General features: G+C 51.8%; 1 protein-coding gene and 1 non-coding gene across 2 annotated transcripts; both read right to left on the bottom strand.

The window, feature by feature from the left end:
• Window positions 1-366: 366 nt before the first annotated feature.
• LOC136484520 (small nucleolar RNA R71) lies at window positions 367-475 on the bottom strand. Its single transcript, XR_010766042.1, has one exon. It is a non-coding gene; the product is annotated as a small nucleolar RNA R71 (small nucleolar RNA).
• Window positions 476-11,288: 10,813 nt separating this feature from the next.
• LOC136479952 (uncharacterized) lies at window positions 11,289-11,591 on the bottom strand. The gene has a single exon (XM_066477647.1). It carries the CDS (start codon window positions 11,589-11,591, stop codon window positions 11,289-11,291), a length of 303 nt encoding a protein of 100 aa, XP_066333744.1.
• Window positions 11,592-18,130: the final 6,539 nt, after the last annotated feature.

The following is an 18,130-nucleotide window of genomic DNA, read 5'->3' on the forward strand; positions in this document are numbered from 1 at the left end:
TCATGGGCGACAAGTGCATTCGTGATTTTTCTGCACCCTCTGCTGCTAATGTGGCCACCGGACCCAATGTTATCAATGGGGACGCTAACTTTGAGCTTAAGACAATGTTAATTACGATGGTTCAAGCTAGTCTATTTTGTGGGAAAGCCCACGAGGATGCTAATGCTCACCTCCAACACTTTTTGGAGATTTGTAGCACCTTCACCATTAAGGGAGTGAGCCAAGAGGCTATACGTCTTTGCCTTTTCCCCTTATCTTTGTTAGGAAAGGCTAAGCAATGGTTTTACTCTAACCGCAATGTTGTAGATACCTGGGACAAGTGTTCCAATGCTTTCCTAGTCAAGTTTTTCCCCATGGGGAAGACTAATGCTCTTCGCAATAAGATCTCTAGTTTTCAACAACTAGCAGATGAGTCGATTCCCGAAGCCTAGGAACGAATGCAAGAGTATGTCTCTGCATGCTCACACCATGGCATGGAAGACTGGCTTTTGATCCAGAACTTCTACCATGGATTAGTAACGTTAGATAGGAGCCATTTAGATCCTGCTGCTGGTGGAGCATTCTTTTCGCTAAGTGTTATAGATGCAAAGACACTAATCGAGAAGATGGTTCCCAACGAAGGATGGAGCGATGATCGACTCCAACCCCATAAATGAGGTATGCATTCAGTTAAAGAAATTGACATGCTTGCAGCTAAGATGGATCTGCTCGTGAAGCGAGTTGAACATTATGAGAAGGTGAGTGCCTAAGAGACACTCAAAGCCATGGATTCCCACATGACTTGCGAAGTCTGTGGAGATGTTGGGCATTTAGGCAATTCCTGTTCCGAGACCCAAGAGGACCTGAACTTCATCAACACCGACAACGGGTTTTGTTCACAACATCAAGGCCAGAATCAGTGCTTCAACAATCAGGGAGGTAACAATTATTACTCTTCTCCTCGTGTGAATAATCAAGGTAATAATAGTTATGCTTTCCTAAAAGAACTTGTTTATAGTCAAAGTAGAATGACTGATAGCATTAATAAAAAGTTGAATGCTCTTGACAAGATGTTGGGAAATATAAATGCTAAATTAGATGAGTTTTTTCTGTCTTAAAGAATCAACTTAGTTTCAATATGATGATAGAAACCCAATTAGCTCAAATTACTACTGCCATCCCATCCTATGAAAAAGATAGAATTCCTGGCAAACCTAAAGGAACCATGGAGACAACCAACCTTGTCACGGCAAGGTATGACTTTTCTGAAAATGGTTGGGGATTTCCTATTAAGAAAGGTGATCTTGGGAACCCCATCATTACTTGGTCCATAGGCCCCCACACTTTTCATAATGCCATTTGTGATCTAGGGTCTAGTATTAACATCATGTCTAAGGAAACTTATGATAGATTGTTTTATACTCCCCTAGCTTCAACCTCAGTTTACTTACAATTGGCCGATCAATCCACCCGTTATCTCGAGGGAGTAGCCACTAATTTATCATTTAAAGTTAGGAGTGCTTATGTTCCTATAGATTTTATGATCTTAGACATGGGCAATGCCGAGGATACACCTTTAATCCTTGGTTGACCCTTCCTTAACACCGCAAATGCTTGCATATATGTGGCTTCTAGGCAAATCCAATTCCACTTTGCTAGAAGGAAAGAAATATTTGCTTTTGCCTCTAGACAACCCCTCTTTGATGGGAAATAGGAAAAGAAAAAGCATCCAAAGAGAATCAAGATGAAGAAACCAAAGCCGATTGAAGAACCAGAGAAACCTGTCAAGAAGAAGAAGAAGAATAGAAAGAGATGGCGTAAAAAGAAAGATCCACCCTCAAACTCGTCATCCCCTGATCCTGACAAGGCCTTCAAGGTGGAACAAAAGGAAACCCCTCCGCCCAAGGACGAATGACCTTGAGCCCGATAAAAAGGTAAGTTATCTATCCCTTGCATTTATTTACCGCATTTCACTAGTCGCATCTCATTTAAATTTCCAATAAATTTTCTTCGCATTGCATGATTGGTTAGTTGCATTTAGCTACTCTATGTTAATAAATAAAGTTTTATAGTAGCTATGCATGATAGGGTAGATTTGCATTTAAAAAACAACATATAAAAAATATTTAATAATAATAATGAACAAAATTCAGTAGCATTCATACTGAATAAGTTATCTAGTAGTAATAGGTTTAGTTATTTAGTCATTTATGCATTCTAGTAGTATTAGTTAGTCAATAAAGAAAATAATTAAACGAGCTGCCAGAAGACATTCCAACCTATGCAAAAGTCAAGCTTGGGGGAGATATCTCTCCCCGCTCAGGTATGAAAATCTTAAACCCTCTCTTTACATTCATGTTTGCTTTACATTTCAATATTTATGTTCATAGAATGTGGAGATGAGTGCCTTAAATTTATCTCGAGAGAAAACTCTGCTCTAATAAAATGATGATAAAATTATTTGGAGATGATGAATAGTTGCTCTGCGATACTTTGCAAAAGCTTGTTATACAAACTTATACTTCTTAAGTTTTGAGCATGATAACTTAGAGTTCATCTTAAGTTGAATGCTTTCATGGGTTGCAAATGCTAGAACCAAGAATAGGCCTTTGTGAGATATGTTGTGTCGGTGCAGAAAGTGACCAACACATAAATATTTGTAGTTTTGCCGTACGTTGTGATCGGATCTGGTCTAGCACTCAATGACACAGGGTTTATACTGGTTCAGGCAACATGCCCTACATCCAGTTTGAGTCGGTCAGTGACTTTATTCTTGAGCCTAGGTGCTCAAAGTTTGCTGTTGGGTTACAAACAAGAGGGAGAAAGATGGGGGATGCAAGAGGCCTGGTCAGACTCTGGACTGAAAGGTCGAGAGTGACAGGAGCTCCTATGTGCGCTAAGAATTCGAGCGTGTGCTCTATGTAGCTTTAGAGTGTCTAAAGCTAATAGGGGGTGAATCGATCGTTGGTTGTTTGAATTGTTCGAGTCCTGTTGGAGTTGTCGTCTGTGTATCTGTCAGATTGATCGTCCCTGTTGGGAGAGAGCACATAAATATTTGTAGTTTTGCCGTACGTTGTGATCGGATGTGGTCTAGCACTCAATGACACAGGGTTTATACTGGTTCAGGCAACATGCCCTACATCCAGTTTGAGTCAGTCGGTGACTTTATTCCTGAGCCCAGGTGCTCGAAGTTTGCTGTTGGGTTACAAACATGAGGGAGAAAGATGGGGGTGTAAGAGGCCCGGTCGGACTCCGGACTGATGGGCCGAGAGTGACGGGAGCTCCTACGTGCGCTAAGAATTCGAGCGTGTGCTCTATGTAGCTTTAGAGTGTCTAAAGCTAACAGGGGGTGAATCAATCGTTGGTTGTTCGAATCGTTCGAGTCCTGTTGGAGTTGTCGTCTATGTATTTGTCAGATTGATCGTCCCTGTTGGGAGAGAGTGCATCCCCTTTTATAGATGAAGGGGACGGCCTTACAAGCGAGAGAGGGAGAGCTTATGTATGCTACTAAATCTTGTTGCCCACGCCGTCGGGTATAATGATGATTGTAGGCGCCCACAATATTGTTTATGTCAGACGCATGTGGGAGGTTTTTATCATATTCACCATGTATGGCAAATGACGGCGCCCATAACACTGTTGATGCCCGGAGGCATGTGGGGGGTCTTACCGTGTTTGCCTGGTATGGGGATTGATGGCGCCCATAACACTATAGGGCAAAACATCGACACCCACAACACTGCTTGGGTTTTGACATGCCTGGAAGGTTGCAGGGCACCCTTCTGTCATCTCCTGTCGGTACTGCAGGTGTACAGGGTACGATCCTTGGTATTATGGTTGACTTGAGCGCCCTGCCTTACTTGCTCCATCTGTTTCCTGGGTCCTCACCGAGCGGGCATCCCCGGTCGGTTGGTCCTAGTCTGCTCTGACTATGCTAGTTGGAGAAGAGCTATAAGTAGAGGTTCGGTGTATCCCCGGTCGGAGAGGAGGGTCGAAGTCAGAAGCGACGTTTGGCTAGGCCTTCTAGTCGGACAGGCGGGTCGGAGTCAGAAGCGAGCGACGTTCCTCCTTGGCTAGGCCTTCTGGTTGGAGAGGCAGGCAGGAGTCAGAAACGAGCGTTGTTCCTTCTCGGCCAGGCCTTTCGGTTGGAGAGGCGGGCCGGAGGCCTTCCGGTTGGAGAGGCAGGCCAGAGTCGGAAGCGAGCAACGTTCCTCCTTGGCCAGGCCTTCTAATCAGAGAGGAGGGCCAGAGTCAGAAGCGAGCGTTGTTCCTTCTTGGCCAGGCCTTTCGGTTGGAGAGGCAGCCTAGAGTCGGGAGCGGGTGTCGTTCCTCTTTGGCCAGGCCTTTCGGTCAAAGAATGGATAGCCCTTCTTGCCTATCGTTAGGTATTTGTGCTGGCCCAGGAATTGCGCATCATTCGCAACATCATCTGCTGGGCTAAGCTTTTGCTAGGAAGCAGGTCCATGAGGGACCCCGGGTTTATGAACCTGACAGGAGCCCCTGAGCCCCTGGGTGCTACGGGTAGAATCGTCTGGGGGATTTTTGTCTTGACAGCTAGTGCGCGTGAGTGCACCCGCGGGTGTAGCCTCCGAGCCCCTGGGCTATTCATGTGGAATCGTCTGGGGGGGTTCATGGTGCCAGTGGGGGAATTTTTTGTTTCGACAGAGCGCACCTGCGGGTGTAGCCCCCGAGCCCTGGGTGATTCGGGCAGAATCGCCTAGGGGATTTTGTCAGCGGGCGTGTGTGTGTATCTTGGTGGGCGTAGCCTCCTCCTTCTAGTTTCTGACCCATCGTTTCCTAGAGCGTGGTCCTAGGCATTTGGTCATGGCCGAGGGACTAGGCGGGACGGAGTTGTCAACTAGGCCATTGGGCGTGCCGAGGGATCGGTCGAGATGGACTCATGGACCCAGGCGTCGGGTGCAGCTGAGGGACAGCCAAGGGATTGGGCGAGATGGAGTTGCGGACCCAGGCGTTGGGCACAGCTGAGGGACAACCGAGGGATCAGGCGAGACAGAGTTGAGGACCTAGGCATCGGGCACAGCCGAGGGATCGGGTGAGATGGACTCGTGGACCCAGGCATCAGGCACAGCTGAGGGATCAGGCAAGATGGAGTCACGGACCCAGGCATCGGGTGTAGCTGAGGGACAGCTGAGGGATCAGGAGAGATGGAGTCATGGACCCAGGCGTCGGGCTCAGCCGAGGGACAGCCGAGGGATCGGGCAAGACAAAGTCGCGGACCCAGGCGTCAGGCGTAGCCGAGGGACAGCCGAGGGATCAGGTGAGTCAGAGTTGTGGACCCAGGCGTCAGGCACAGCCGAGGTCGTGCCGAGGTGTTTGGGTGTCCTAAGCCCCTGGGCCCCACTGGGCTCGGTAGGGGTCGGTTTTGAGTTTCGTGCGTTACCCCGTCCACGGTTTTCGCAACCGAAGGGGCTGAGCTAACGTCGCTTGCCTCGATGGCTCGAGTGACATGCTCGGTGAGCTCGCTAATGGGCAAGTTTGAGTGAAATATGGGTCCATCGTTCATGGTGGGGTCGACATAGCCCTCATGTGGCATTCCACTGCTCCTTAACCCACGTCCCGGTAGATGCCTGGGTCATTCCGAAGACGGACCCGGGTGGCCCGCTGGCCTCCCCTCGATGGAGATTCTATGGGCATGGCTCGAGGTTAGGATCGAATAAGAAGGTTGAGATGACCCTATTTGCTTCGAAGCAGACTGGGCGAGGGACGCTCGGGGCTCATCTACGTTTTCTCCCCTAGCTCTGTTTGATGCGGGGTGGCCTCGAGCCCTTCGTGGGCCGGCCTTCGAACCTCGGTCGGTCGTTGCTCATGCTGAATGAGGCAACTACCATTTTGTGATGCAACATGAAGCATTGTGATGCATTTAACTGCATATGCAATGCTTCGAATGTATGGGATAAATGAATGCGCGCATGGATGAATGTGTGAATGACAGCAGATGAATGAATGATCATATAAAGAAATACTAGGGGTTGGTAATGTTACCTTAATAACTCGAGTGATGGGGTTTGAGGAGCTCCTATTGGATATGTCCGATCGGGATCCGCTCTCGTCGTTCGTGATGGAGTCGGCATGGCCCGCATGGGGCATCCCTCTGCTCCTTACCTGTCTCTCAACGTTCGCTTGAGCCGTCCGATCGACTCAGGAAGCCAGTTGGTCCCTCCTGGGCGGAGATCCCATCGTTGGGCCCTTCCAAGTCTTGCCTGGGAAGGCGGAGGGCCGCCTGCGCATAGTTGCTCCTTGTTTCCCACACCCGGCGTGTGGTAGTGGTGGGCCATACCCAGGCCACGTCCTGTCTAACCAGGCTCTGTCTCGTCGGGCAGGGTGCGTCCCATCGGTCAGGGCGCGTCCCGTTGTATCCCATCCGAATTAAATGGGGGAAGGGAGAGGGCTTTTCACCCTAATCCCTCACCTTTCCCCAACTGTTGTGCCTTCTCCTTAAATAGGGGAAGGGAGAGGGCTTTTCGCCGCAATCCTTCGCCTTTCTCCAACTGCTGCCCTTCCTCCTTCTTCCTTCTCGCCAAGAGTGCTTGTGTGCCACGGTGGTTCCTAAGTGAGAGGGAGGGTAAGCAAGGGGGAGAACTCACAGATCCGTTCATGAATCCAGAGCGCAATGTTAAGCTGGAGGCTATCCGAAGCGGTGCTGGCTGCCTTCACCGAGAAGGGGCTGCTTCCGCCGAAGGAAGTGGCGCACTAGATCCTGTGTGGGCTCCTTAATGAGTGGGGCCTGGAGCTACAGCACCTCAATCCGACTGGGGCGCTGCACGTCACCAGCTTCATCACCGTCTGCGAGGCCTTCCTCGGGATGGAGCCGCTCATGGATTTTTCTTGGTGGATCTTCACTGGATGAGTTTTGTCGGAGGGGAAGCCACCTAGGACCGCACCGGTGGGGGGTTTCGTCCCTGTAGCTACTCAGGTCAGCCAGTTCATAAAGTTTGATGAGATGTTAGAGACATCCTCCAGCTATGGCGGCCATACTTCGGCAGGCAGCGTTCCTATCTAGGAGCTACTCCATTTGTATGGGAAAGTCTGGAGCTCCATGCTCTTCTGCTAAGCATCTATGGGTGCGACGCCCTTGAGGTACCTATTGTGCTCGCCGAAGTCGAGGGAGCGGAACTAGGCAGGGCCCTTGAGGTACCCGTTACGCTCGCTGAAGTCGAGGGAGCTATTGCATGATGCCCATGAACTTATGAACTTTGTTGAGGTACCTGGTGCCTGCCTCTGGAAGACACCTGGACCTAGACTTTGCCGCTATCTACTGAGGGTACGCCGATGACGAGAGCCCGAACGCCATCTATGCGCTCGGGGAAAGCTTGCTGCCACACGCACAGTTTGGTGGCCAAGCATGTCTCCATGTTGTGGGTGATGGAGGCTCACCGTGTGAGCGTGGCTGAAGGCGTGCATCAAGAAGATGTCACCCAGCCTACGGATGGAGTGGATGTCGGCTCAGAAGCTCTGTTCGAGCAGAGTGTTGCCCCGTCGGAGGGCGAACAACTTTTATCTTCGCCGGTCGTGTCGTCAGCCGATGCCTTCGGGCGGCCACAGTAGAAGTAGCCAATAGATGTAATAGTTTAAGTTTGTGGGGGAGCCCCCATGTGAACAGTTGTATTGACAAATACATCAATTTTCATTTTGTGATGAATTACTTCATTCAGGGAAGCTTGTCCCGTCCGTTCCTTATTTTTACCTTAGTATTGCTTTGTTTTTATTCTTTCTTTTTTGCACCTGCCCATTCGTTTCATAGGCTACAACCTTAAGAGCCCTGGCGTGGCTTGTGAGGCTCAGCTGCTCGTAACCATAGGTAGAGGCGGGGTGCAATCGGTCGGAATGTTGAAGCAAAGTTACGTAAGATAATTAAAGGAATGGACTACCCTTTCGTTCGGGTAAAAAATGTATTTACCATATGATAGTAAAAAAGAGGTGGTATCGCACCCTCGTGGAGCCCCCGAGCGACCCGGGCCGAAAGTATTCGGGCCGGGGTGCTTTGGAGGAGCGAACATTGAATGAAGAAAAATGGTAAAGACCGAATTTAGGGGAAGAAACAACATAACTGTTCGATGTTCCAAGTGTTGGTGAGAATGTCGCCGTTGTCGTCCTTCGATTGGTAGGTGCCCGGTCGGATCACTTCGGTCACCATATAGGGTCCTTCCCATGGCGGAGAGAGTTTGTGCTTCTCCTTGGTCAATTGGGTCCTTCGAAGCACAAGGTCTCCGACCTCAAGGATCCTTCCTCTTATTTTCCTCTCATGGTACCTACGGAGAGTCTGCTGGTAGCGAGCAGAGTGGATGACAGTCATCTCGTGGGCCTCCTCAAGTAGGTCGACTGCGTCTTGTTGAGCCTCCGTAGCTCGGTCACGATCGAAGGCCTTCACTCTTGGGGCACCGTGGTCGATGTCGGAGAGTAGCACTGCTTTAGCTCCGTAGGCCAGGAAGAAGGGTGTGAACCCTGTGGATAGGTTTGGAGTCATTCTCAGGCTCTAGAGGATCACTAGGACCTCTGCAACCCATCGCCTGGCGTACTTGTTGAGTTGCTCAAAGATGCACGGCTTGAGTCCTTGGAGGACCAAACCATTGGCTTGCTCGACCTGACCGTTAGTACGTGGATGTCCGACCGAGGCCCAGTCGATCCTAATGCCGTATCCATCACTGAAGTCTAGGAACTTCTTCCCGGTGAAGTTAGTTCCATGGTCAGTGATGATATAGTTAGGAACGCCGAACTGGTAGATGATGTCGAGGAAGAATTTGATCGCCTCTTTCGAGCGGGTGTTAGTGATGGGCTTGGCCTTGATCCACTTGGTGAACTTGTCGACTGCTACGAGTAGGTGAGTGAAGCCGTTCGGGCCCTTTTTGAGGGGTCCTACTATGTCTAGGCCCCAGACCACGAATGGCCAGGTGGTGGGGATGGTTTGGAGCTCTTATGTTGACAAATGAGTTTGCCCAGCGTAGAACTAGCATCCTTCACACCTACAGACGACCTCCTCTGTATCTCATAGTACGGTGGGCTAGTAAAAACCTTGGTGAAAGGCTTTTCCAACCAGCGACCTCAAGGCCGTGTGATGTCTATAGATTCCAGCATCGACCTCGAGGAGGAGCTGCTTCCCTTGGTCGGTCGAGATGCACTTCATGAGTACTCTCGACGGACTTCATTTGTAGAGTTCATTTCCGATCTCGACGAAGGTCTTGGCACATCGAGTGATTCATCATGCTTTGGTCCTTTTAGATGGGAGAATCTTCTCGAGGAGATAGGCAAGTAGCGGTGTTCTCTAGTCGGTTTGATCAAGAGTCACCATGGTGACGTCGGCGGGCGACATTGCCATGAAGGCGCCCAGGTCAGAGCCCCCGAGTGGAGAGTCAGAGTCAGAGCGTGTCTGGATCAGACCTTCCAGCATGCGAGGAGATGGCTCATGAAGATCGTTGATGAAGACCCCGCTCGGAGTCAGAGCCTGTCTGGCCACCAATTTTGTGAGGAAATCGGCGACATCGTTGTCCTTTTGGGGGACATGATGCAGCTCGATCCCTCAAAATTTGTCCTCGAGCTAGCGCACCTCCTGGTAGTATGCTGCCATGAGGGGGCTTTTGCAAGAGGGCTCCTTCATGACCTAGTCGATGACCAGCTCTGAGTCACCGTGGACGTAGAGCCGCGTAGCGCCGAGCTCGATGGCGATGTGCAATCCATTGATGAGGGCCTCATGTTCTGTGGCGTTGTTTGATGCCAAAAAGTGGAGTCAAATCGCATAGAGGAGCTTGCTCCCATCTAGGGAGATGAGAACCACTCTAGCCCCTGAGCTAGGATCCATTGCCGACCTGTCGAAGTACATCATCCAGTACTCATGGGTGATATCTAGGGTCGGGAGCTGGACCTTCGTCCATTCGGTGACAAAATCCACAAGAGCTTGAGACATAATAGCGGTGCGAGGGATATACCTGATGTCATGGCCATTAGCTCGAGTGCCCACTTGGAGATTCGTCCCGCGACGTCACGGTTACAGATGATGTCTCCAAGCGGGTATGAAGTGATGACCAAGACTTCGTGGTCGGTGAAGTAGTGCAGGAGCTTTTGGGTCACCATCAGCATGGCATATAGGAGTTTTTGCACCTGGGGGTACCAGACCTTGGGGTTGGTGAGTACCCCACCGACGAAGTATATAGGTCACTGGACCTTAAGATGGTGTCCCAGCTCCTCCCTCTCGACGACCAGGGTGGCGCTTACCATGTGGTTGCTTGCCACGACATAGAGGAGGAGGGGTTCTCCCCGTTCGGGAGCGACAAGGATTGGGGCCGACGTTAGAGATCTTTGAGGCTCTCCAAAGCCTGTTGTGCTTCCTCAGTCTAGACGAAGGTGTCTGTCTTTTTTAGGAGCTTGTAGAGAAGCATCCCCCGTTCGCTGAGCCGGGAGATGAATCGGCCCAGGGCGGCTAAACAGTCGGTGAGCCTTTGTACGCCCTTGATGTTGCATATAGGGCCCATGTTGGAGATGGCCATGATATTTTTGGGGTTGGCCTCGATGCCGCGTTCGGACACGATGTATCCAAGCAGCTTCCCCTTTGGAACCCCAAAAACACATTTTTCAGGATTCAGTTTGATGTTGAACCTTCAAAGGTTCATGAACGTCGTGGCCAAGTTTGCCATCAGGTCACAAGCTTGAACTGTTTTGACCACTATGTCATCAACATAGATGGCGATTGTTGGTTTTGGCCGCTCGGCTTGATCAGGCTGATCGAGCAGGTCGATTTGATTAGTGAAGCATTGCTGCATGCACCTTTGGTAGGTGGTGCTAGCATTCTTCAGACCGAAGGGCATGGTTATGTAACAGTACGAACCATATGGGGTGATGAACGAGGTTGTGAGCTGATTAGTCTCTTTCATCGCGATCTGGTGATAGCCTAAGTAGGCATCCAAAAAGGAGAGGATCTCGCATCCTGAGGTGGAGTCGACTATCTGGTCTATGCATGGCAAAGGAAAGTGATCCTTTGGACATGCTTTGTTGAGGCTAGTATAATCAATGCACATTCTCCATTTCCTAGTCTAGTTTTTAACAAGAACAGGATTGGCAAGACAGTCAGAGTGGAATACCTCTCTAATGAATCCGGCTGCTAGGAATTTGGTGACCTCCTCGCCTATGGCCCTACACCTCTCGTCGTCAAAGTGGTGCATGCGTTGCTTGGTGGGCTTTGAGCCTGGGATGAGGCGCAGTGCGTGCTCGGTGATGTCCCATGGTATGCCCGACAAGTTAGATGGTTTCTATGCGAAGACATCGTGATTGGCGTGTAGGAAGTCAACGAGCTCGCATTCCTATTTGGCCGAGAGCTGGGTCCTGATCCGCACCATCTTGGTTGGAATAATGGGGTCGATCCCCTCCGCCTTAGTCTTCTCGAGTGGGCAGAAGGCAGTCGAAGAGGTTGGCTTGTTGCAGTCCAGGACTGCTAGGGTCGACAACTCCCTAAGCCATAGGAGCTCAAAAGAGTTGATGATGGCTGTGGCGAGCTCGTAATGCTCATGGTCGCACGTGAAGGCGTGCGAGAAGGTGCTACCCATAGTGATGATGTCGTTCAGTCCAGGCTTCTTCAGCTTTAGGTAGATGTAGTTGGGGACCATCGTGAACTTGGCGTAGCATGGCCGCCCCAAGATGGCATGGTAAGACCCCGAGAAGTCCACCACCTCGAAGGTGAGCACCTCCGAGCGGAAGTTGGCTCGATAGCCAAATGTGACGGGTAGGTCGATCTGCCCAAGTGGGTATGCCTGCGCTCCTAGGATCACATCGTGGAAGGGAGAGCTCACCGAGCAGAGCTCCAACCAGGGGATGTGCATGACATCGAGGATGTCGACGTAGAGGATGTTGAGGCCGCTGCCTTCGTCCATCAGCACCTTGGTGAGGTGCTTCTTGCAAACAATGGAGTCGACGATGAGCGGGTAGCGTCCTGGTCTGGCGACATGGGATGAATGGCCCTCTGATCAAAGGTGATCAGAGATTCTGACCAGCGAAGGAAGGAGGGGACGGCCGCTTCAGCGATGCACGCCTCTTGGTAGCTCACTTTGTGCTGGCGCTTGGAGTAGACGACATCGGATCCCCCAAAGATCATGATGCATTCCTTGGGATCGGGAAAGCCGTCCCCATCCTTGCTTGCCATGCCCCCTTTCTTGGCTACTGTCTCCTTGCCCTTTCCTTCCTTTGGCCCATCGGCCTATCATAGGAAGCGCCAGAGGAGCTCATAGTCCTTGTAGAGGTGCTTGATGGGGTAGGCATGGTTGGTGCATGGGCTATCCATGAGCTTGTCGAAGTGGTTAGACAGGCCCTACTAGGGCTACTTGGCCGTGTGATTAGCCGTGGCGACCAACGCAGAGTTGGCCGGTCAGCGTCGATCCTTCTTGTTCTTTTTGCCCCTCTGTGTGGAGGGGCCCTCGTCTTGGTCCTCACGCTTGGCCTTGCCTTTGTCCCATCCTCCATTGAAGATCACTCTAACCGCCTCCTCGCCAGAGGCATGGTTCATGGTGACATCGAGCAGGTCGCGGGTGGTACGAGGCTTCAGGCAGCTAAGCTTGTGGATCAGGGACTCGCAGGTTATCCTAGAGAGGAATGCGCTGATGCCATCCGCATCGACGACATCAGGTAGGGAGTTGCACTGCTTTGAGAACCTATGGGTGTAATCCCACAGGGACTTGCTGGGCTCCTGCTGGCAGCTCTTGAGGTCCCAAGAGTTCCCAGGGTGAACATACGTCCCCTGGAAATTCCCAACGAAGATTCTCTTGAGGTCCGCCCAGTCATGGATGCTGTCGTGCAGGAGGAATTCGAGCCACACTTGAACATGTTCTCCCATACAGATGGGGAGGAATTGAATGATGAAGAGATCATCATCCACTCCTCTGGCTTGGCAGGCGAGCCAGAAGTCTTTGAGCCATATACCAGGATTCGTCTCCCTGGTATATTTGGCAATGTTGGTCGGCGGTCAAAAGCGCTGTGGGAACAGTGCTCTCTAGATGCGCTGGCCAAAGGCTCGTGGTCCCAGGCCATCCAGGCTGGGACTCTAGTCATTGGGTCGGTGACCGTGCCTGGGGTGCGTTTCATCGGTCCCCTTGATGGTCCGGTCGGAGCCCGCGTCATCTGCACTTACCGCCGCCCGATGGATGTCATCATCATGCCAGGCCCAACGCCCGGTTGCTGATGATGCTATGAGCATCTTGGTTTGGCCCAAGGCATTCGTGCACAGGCAGTTGGTGTGGACCGGGTGTTGGGTCAGGCTATGGCGCAGCTGCGCCCTCATGTTCCACGCCCGGCGCCTGAAGAGGCGAGCGGATGGAACGATGCGTCTGGTGCGTCCTCGCTCCCCAGGTGGGGAGAGAGGCTGCGAGTCGGTGTTGCGACATGGAGCTCTTTGCCTATTGAACGGTGGTGGTCTCCACTAGTGCTCGAAGGTTCCGATAGACCGCCTACTGCTGTGGGTCGATAGGCTTGGGGAGGCCGCGCAAAAGTATCGCCGTAGCGGCGATGTTCTGGCTAGCCTGGGCGAACTGTGGGGGATTGTTCCCCCATCCATGATGTCGTGCTGAACCTGGCGGGTGCAACCCTAGGCGCCGCTCGTTACATCACGCGCACAGGGCGCATTGAGGTGTGCCAAGTGCGTCGGTGCAGGTGGGAGTTGGTTCTGTCGCCTTTGCCGTAGCTCCTCACCGTGCTCCCGAGCACATGCGAGGGCACCCGCGCAAGGGTCCAGAGGGGTGTGGGTCTATAGAGACTCCACCACCACCGGTGGCTATCCCAGAGCATCCACCATAGCGCACTCCTAGGACAGAGGGTGGCTAGGTGCCACGACGTCATCGATGCTGGAGCCATCGCTCTCAACATCGTCATCTAGGAGGTTGTGAAAAGAGGGAGGAGCGTAGCTCGCCATCCCCACAAATTTGGATGTGAGAGGGGGCGGCGCTAGCATCCTTTGGAACCCCTAGGCATATGCGTCTACGGGGGACATGAGGCCATAGGGGAACCAGTCGCATGGCGATCGTGGTAGGGACAATGGGGTCCCTCCAGAGAATCGGCGAAAGATAGTAAATAGTGAGTAAATAACAAAGCGTACGTTACTCATAGTTGGGTTTGAGCCCTACGCATGCTCGGAGCAGAGTGTAGGTGCCTTGTCGTTGAAGTCGCCAGGAGTCCCAGAGCCAACGGAGGACGTGCCTCCTCTGATGGGCGCCGAAACGAGTGTCTCCTCGCGGAGGTGTAGTATGCTGAGCCGGTCGGCGACAAAGTCCAGGCTTCCAAAGAGGAAGGCCTGGGATGGCTCGAAGATGGGTGGAACCCACATCCCAACAGGTGGGAGTGTGGGAAACTCCAATGAGCCAAAGCAAGTCATATTGTTTGAGCCCGCCATGGTGAAGGTGGCGGAAAGGTTGGCCATTCGATGACCAAAAGCGTGAACGTACGGCGTCTTCCCCATGGACGGCGCCAACTGTCGGTGCAGAAAGTGACCAACACGTAAATATTTGTAGTTTTGCCGTATGTTGTGATTGGATGTGTCCTAGCACTCAATGACACAGGGTTTATACTGGTTCAGGCAACATGCCCTACGTCTAGTTTGAGTCGGTCGGTGACTTTATTCCTGAGCCTAGGTGCTCGAAGTTCGCTGTGGGGTTACAAACGAGAGGGAGAAAGATGGGGGTGCAAGAGGCCCGGTTGAACTCCGGACTGAAGGGACGAGAGTGACAGGAGCTCCTACGTGTGCTAAGAATTTGAGTATGTGCTCTATGTAGCTTTAGAGTGTCTAAAGCTAATAGGGGGTGAATCGATCGTTGGTTGTTCGAATCATTCGAGTCCTGTTGGAGTTATCGTCTATGTATCTGTCAGATTGATCATCCCTGTTGGGAGAGAGCGCATCCCCTTTTATAGATGAAGGGGACGGCCTTACAAGCAAGAGAGGGAGAGCTTACGTATGCTACTAAGTCTTGTTGCCCACACCATCGGGTACAATGATGATTGTAGGCGCCCACAACACTATTTATGTTAGACGCATGTGGGAGGTTTTTACCGTATTCACCGTGTATGGCAAATGAGGTCTTACCGTGTTTGCCTGGTATGGGGATTGATGGTGCCCATAACACTGTAGGGCAAAACATCAGTGCCCACAACACTGCTTGGGTTCTAACATGCCTGGAAGGTTGGAGGGCACCCTTCTATCATGCCCTGTCGGTACTGCAGGTGTACAGGGTATGGTCCTTGGTATTGCGGTTGACTTGAGCGCCCTGCCTTACTTGCTTTCCTACAGACGACCTCCTCTGTATCTCATAGTACGGTGGGCTAGTAAAACCTTGGTGAAAGGCTTTTCCAACCAGCGACCTCAAGGCCGTGTGATGTCTATAGATTCCAGCATCGACCTCGAGGAGGAGCTGCTTCCCTTGGTCGGTCGAGATGCACTTCATGAGTACTCTCGACGGACTTCATTTGTAGAGTTCATTTCCGATCTCGACGAAGGTCTTGGCACATCGAGTGATTCATCATGCTTTGGTCCTTTTAGATGGGAGAATCTTCTCGAGGAGATAGGCAAGTAGCGGTGTTCTCTAGTCGGTTTGATCAAGAGTCACCATGGTGACGTCGGCGGGCGACATTGCCATGAAGGCGCCCAGGTCAGAGCCCCCGAGTGGAGAGTCAGAGTCAGAGCGTGTCTGGATCAGACCTTCCAGCATGCGAGGAGATGGCTCATGAAGATCGTTGATGAAGACCCCGCTCGGAGTCAGAGCCTGTCTGGCCACCAATTTTGTGAGGAAATCGGCGACATCGTTGTCCTTTTGGGGGACATGATGCAGCTCGATCCCTCAAAATTTGTCCTCGAGCTAGCGCACCTCCTGGTAGTATGCTGCCATGAGGGGGCTTTTGCAAGAGGGCTCCTTCATGACCTAGTCGATGACCAGCTCTGAGTCACCGTGGACGTAGAGCCGCGTAGCGCCGAGCTCGATGGCGATGTGCAATCCATTGATGAGGGCCTCATGTTCTGTGGCGTTGTTTGATGCCAAAAAGTGGAGTCAAATCGCATAGAGGAGCTTGCTCCCATCTAGGGAGATGAGAACCACTCTAGCCCCTGAGCTAGGATCCATTGCCGACCTGTCGAAGTACATCATCCAGTACTCATGGGTGATATCTAGGGTCGGGAGCTGGACCTTCGTCCATTCGGTGACAAAATCCACAAGAGCTTGAGACATAATAGCGGTGCGAGGGATATACCTGATGTCATGGCCATTAGCTCGAGTGCCCACTTGGAGATTCGTCCCGCGACGTCACGGTTACAGATGATGTCTCCAAGCGGGTATGAAGTGATGACCAAGACTTCGTGGTCGGTGAAGTAGTGCAGGAGCTTTTGGGTCACCATCAGCATGGCATATAGGAGTTTTTGCACCTGGGGGTACCAGACCTTGGGGTTGGTGAGTACCCCACCGACGAAGTATATAGGTCACTGGACCTTAAGATGGTGTCCCAGCTCCTCCCTCTCGACGACCAGGGTGGCGCTTACCATGTGGTTGCTTGCCACGACATAGAGGAGGAGGGGTTCTCCCCGTTCGGGAGCGACAAGGATTGGGGCCGACGTTAGAGATCTTTGAGGCTCTCCAAAGCCTGTTGTGCTTCCTCAGTCTAGACGAAGGTGTCTGTCTTTTTTAGGAGCTTGTAGAGAAGCATCCCCCGTTCGCTGAGCCGGGAGATGAATCGGCCCAGGGCGGCTAAACAGTCGGTGAGCCTTTGTACGCCCTTGATGTTGCATATAGGGCCCATGTTGGAGATGGCCATGATATTTTTGGGGTTGGCCTCGATGCCGCGTTCGGACACGATGTATCCAAGCAGCTTCCCCTTTGGAACCCCAAAAACACATTTTTCAGGATTCAGTTTGATGTTGAACCTTCAAAGGTTCATGAACGTCGTGGCCAAGTTTGCCATCAGGTCACAAGCTTGAACTGTTTTGACCACTATGTCATCAACATAGATGGCGATTGTTGGTTTTGGCCGCTCGGCTTGATCAGGCTGATCGAGCAGGTCGATTTGATTAGTGAAGCATTGCTGCATGCACCTTTGGTAGGTGGTGCTAGCATTCTTCAGACCGAAGGGCATGGTTATGTAACAGTACGAACCATATGGGGTGATGAACGAGGTTGTGAGCTGATTAGTCTCTTTCATCGCGATCTGGTGATAGCCTAAGTAGGCATCCAAAAAGGAGAGGATCTCGCATCCTGAGGTGGAGTCGACTATCTGGTCTATGCATGGCAAAGGAAAGTGATCCTTTGGACATGCTTTGTTGAGGCTAGTATAATCAATGCACATTCTCCATTTCCTAGTCTAGTTTTTAACAAGAACAGGATTGGCAAGACAGTCAGAGTGGAATACCTCTCTAATGAATCCGGCTGCTAGGAATTTGGTGACCTCCTCGCCTATGGCCCTACACCTCTCGTCGTCAAAGTGGTGCATGCGTTGCTTGGTGGGCTTTGAGCCTGGGATGAGGCGCAGTGCGTGCTCGGTGATGTCCCATGGTATGCCCGACAAGTTAGATGGTTTCTATGCGAAGACATCGTGATTGGCGTGTAGGAAGTCAACGAGCTCGCATTCCTATTTGGCCGAGAGCTGGGTCCTGATCCGCACCATCTTGGTTGGAATAATGGGGTCGATCCCCTCCGCCTTAGTCTTCTCGAGTGGGCAGAAGGCAGTCGAAGAGGTTGGCTTGTTGCAGTCCAGGACTGCTAGGGTCGACAACTCCCTAAGCCATAGGAGCTCAAAAGAGTTGATGATGGCTGTGGCGAGCTCGTAATGCTCATGGTCGCACGTGAAGGCGTGCGAGAAGGTGCTACCCATAGTGATGATGTCGTTCAGTCCAGGCTTCTTCAGCTTTAGGTAGATGTAGTTGGGGACCATCGTGAACTTGGCGTAGCATGGCCGCCCCAAGATGGCATGGTAAGACCCCGAGAAGTCCACCACCTCGAAGGTGAGCACCTCCGAGCGGAAGTTGGCTCGATAGCCAAATGTGACGGGTAGGTCGATCTGCCCAAGTGGGTATGCCTGCGCTCCTAGGATCACATCGTGGAAGGGAGAGCTCACCGAGCAGAGCTCCAACCAGGGGATGTGCATGACATCGAGGATGTCGACGTAGAGGATGTTGAGGCCGCTGCCT

The sequence above is a fragment of the Miscanthus floridulus genome, chromosome 9 (genome assembly GCF_019320115.1).
Source record: "Miscanthus floridulus cultivar M001 chromosome 9, ASM1932011v1, whole genome shotgun sequence".
Lineage (NCBI taxonomy): Eukaryota > Viridiplantae > Streptophyta > Magnoliopsida > Poales > Poaceae > Miscanthus > Miscanthus floridulus.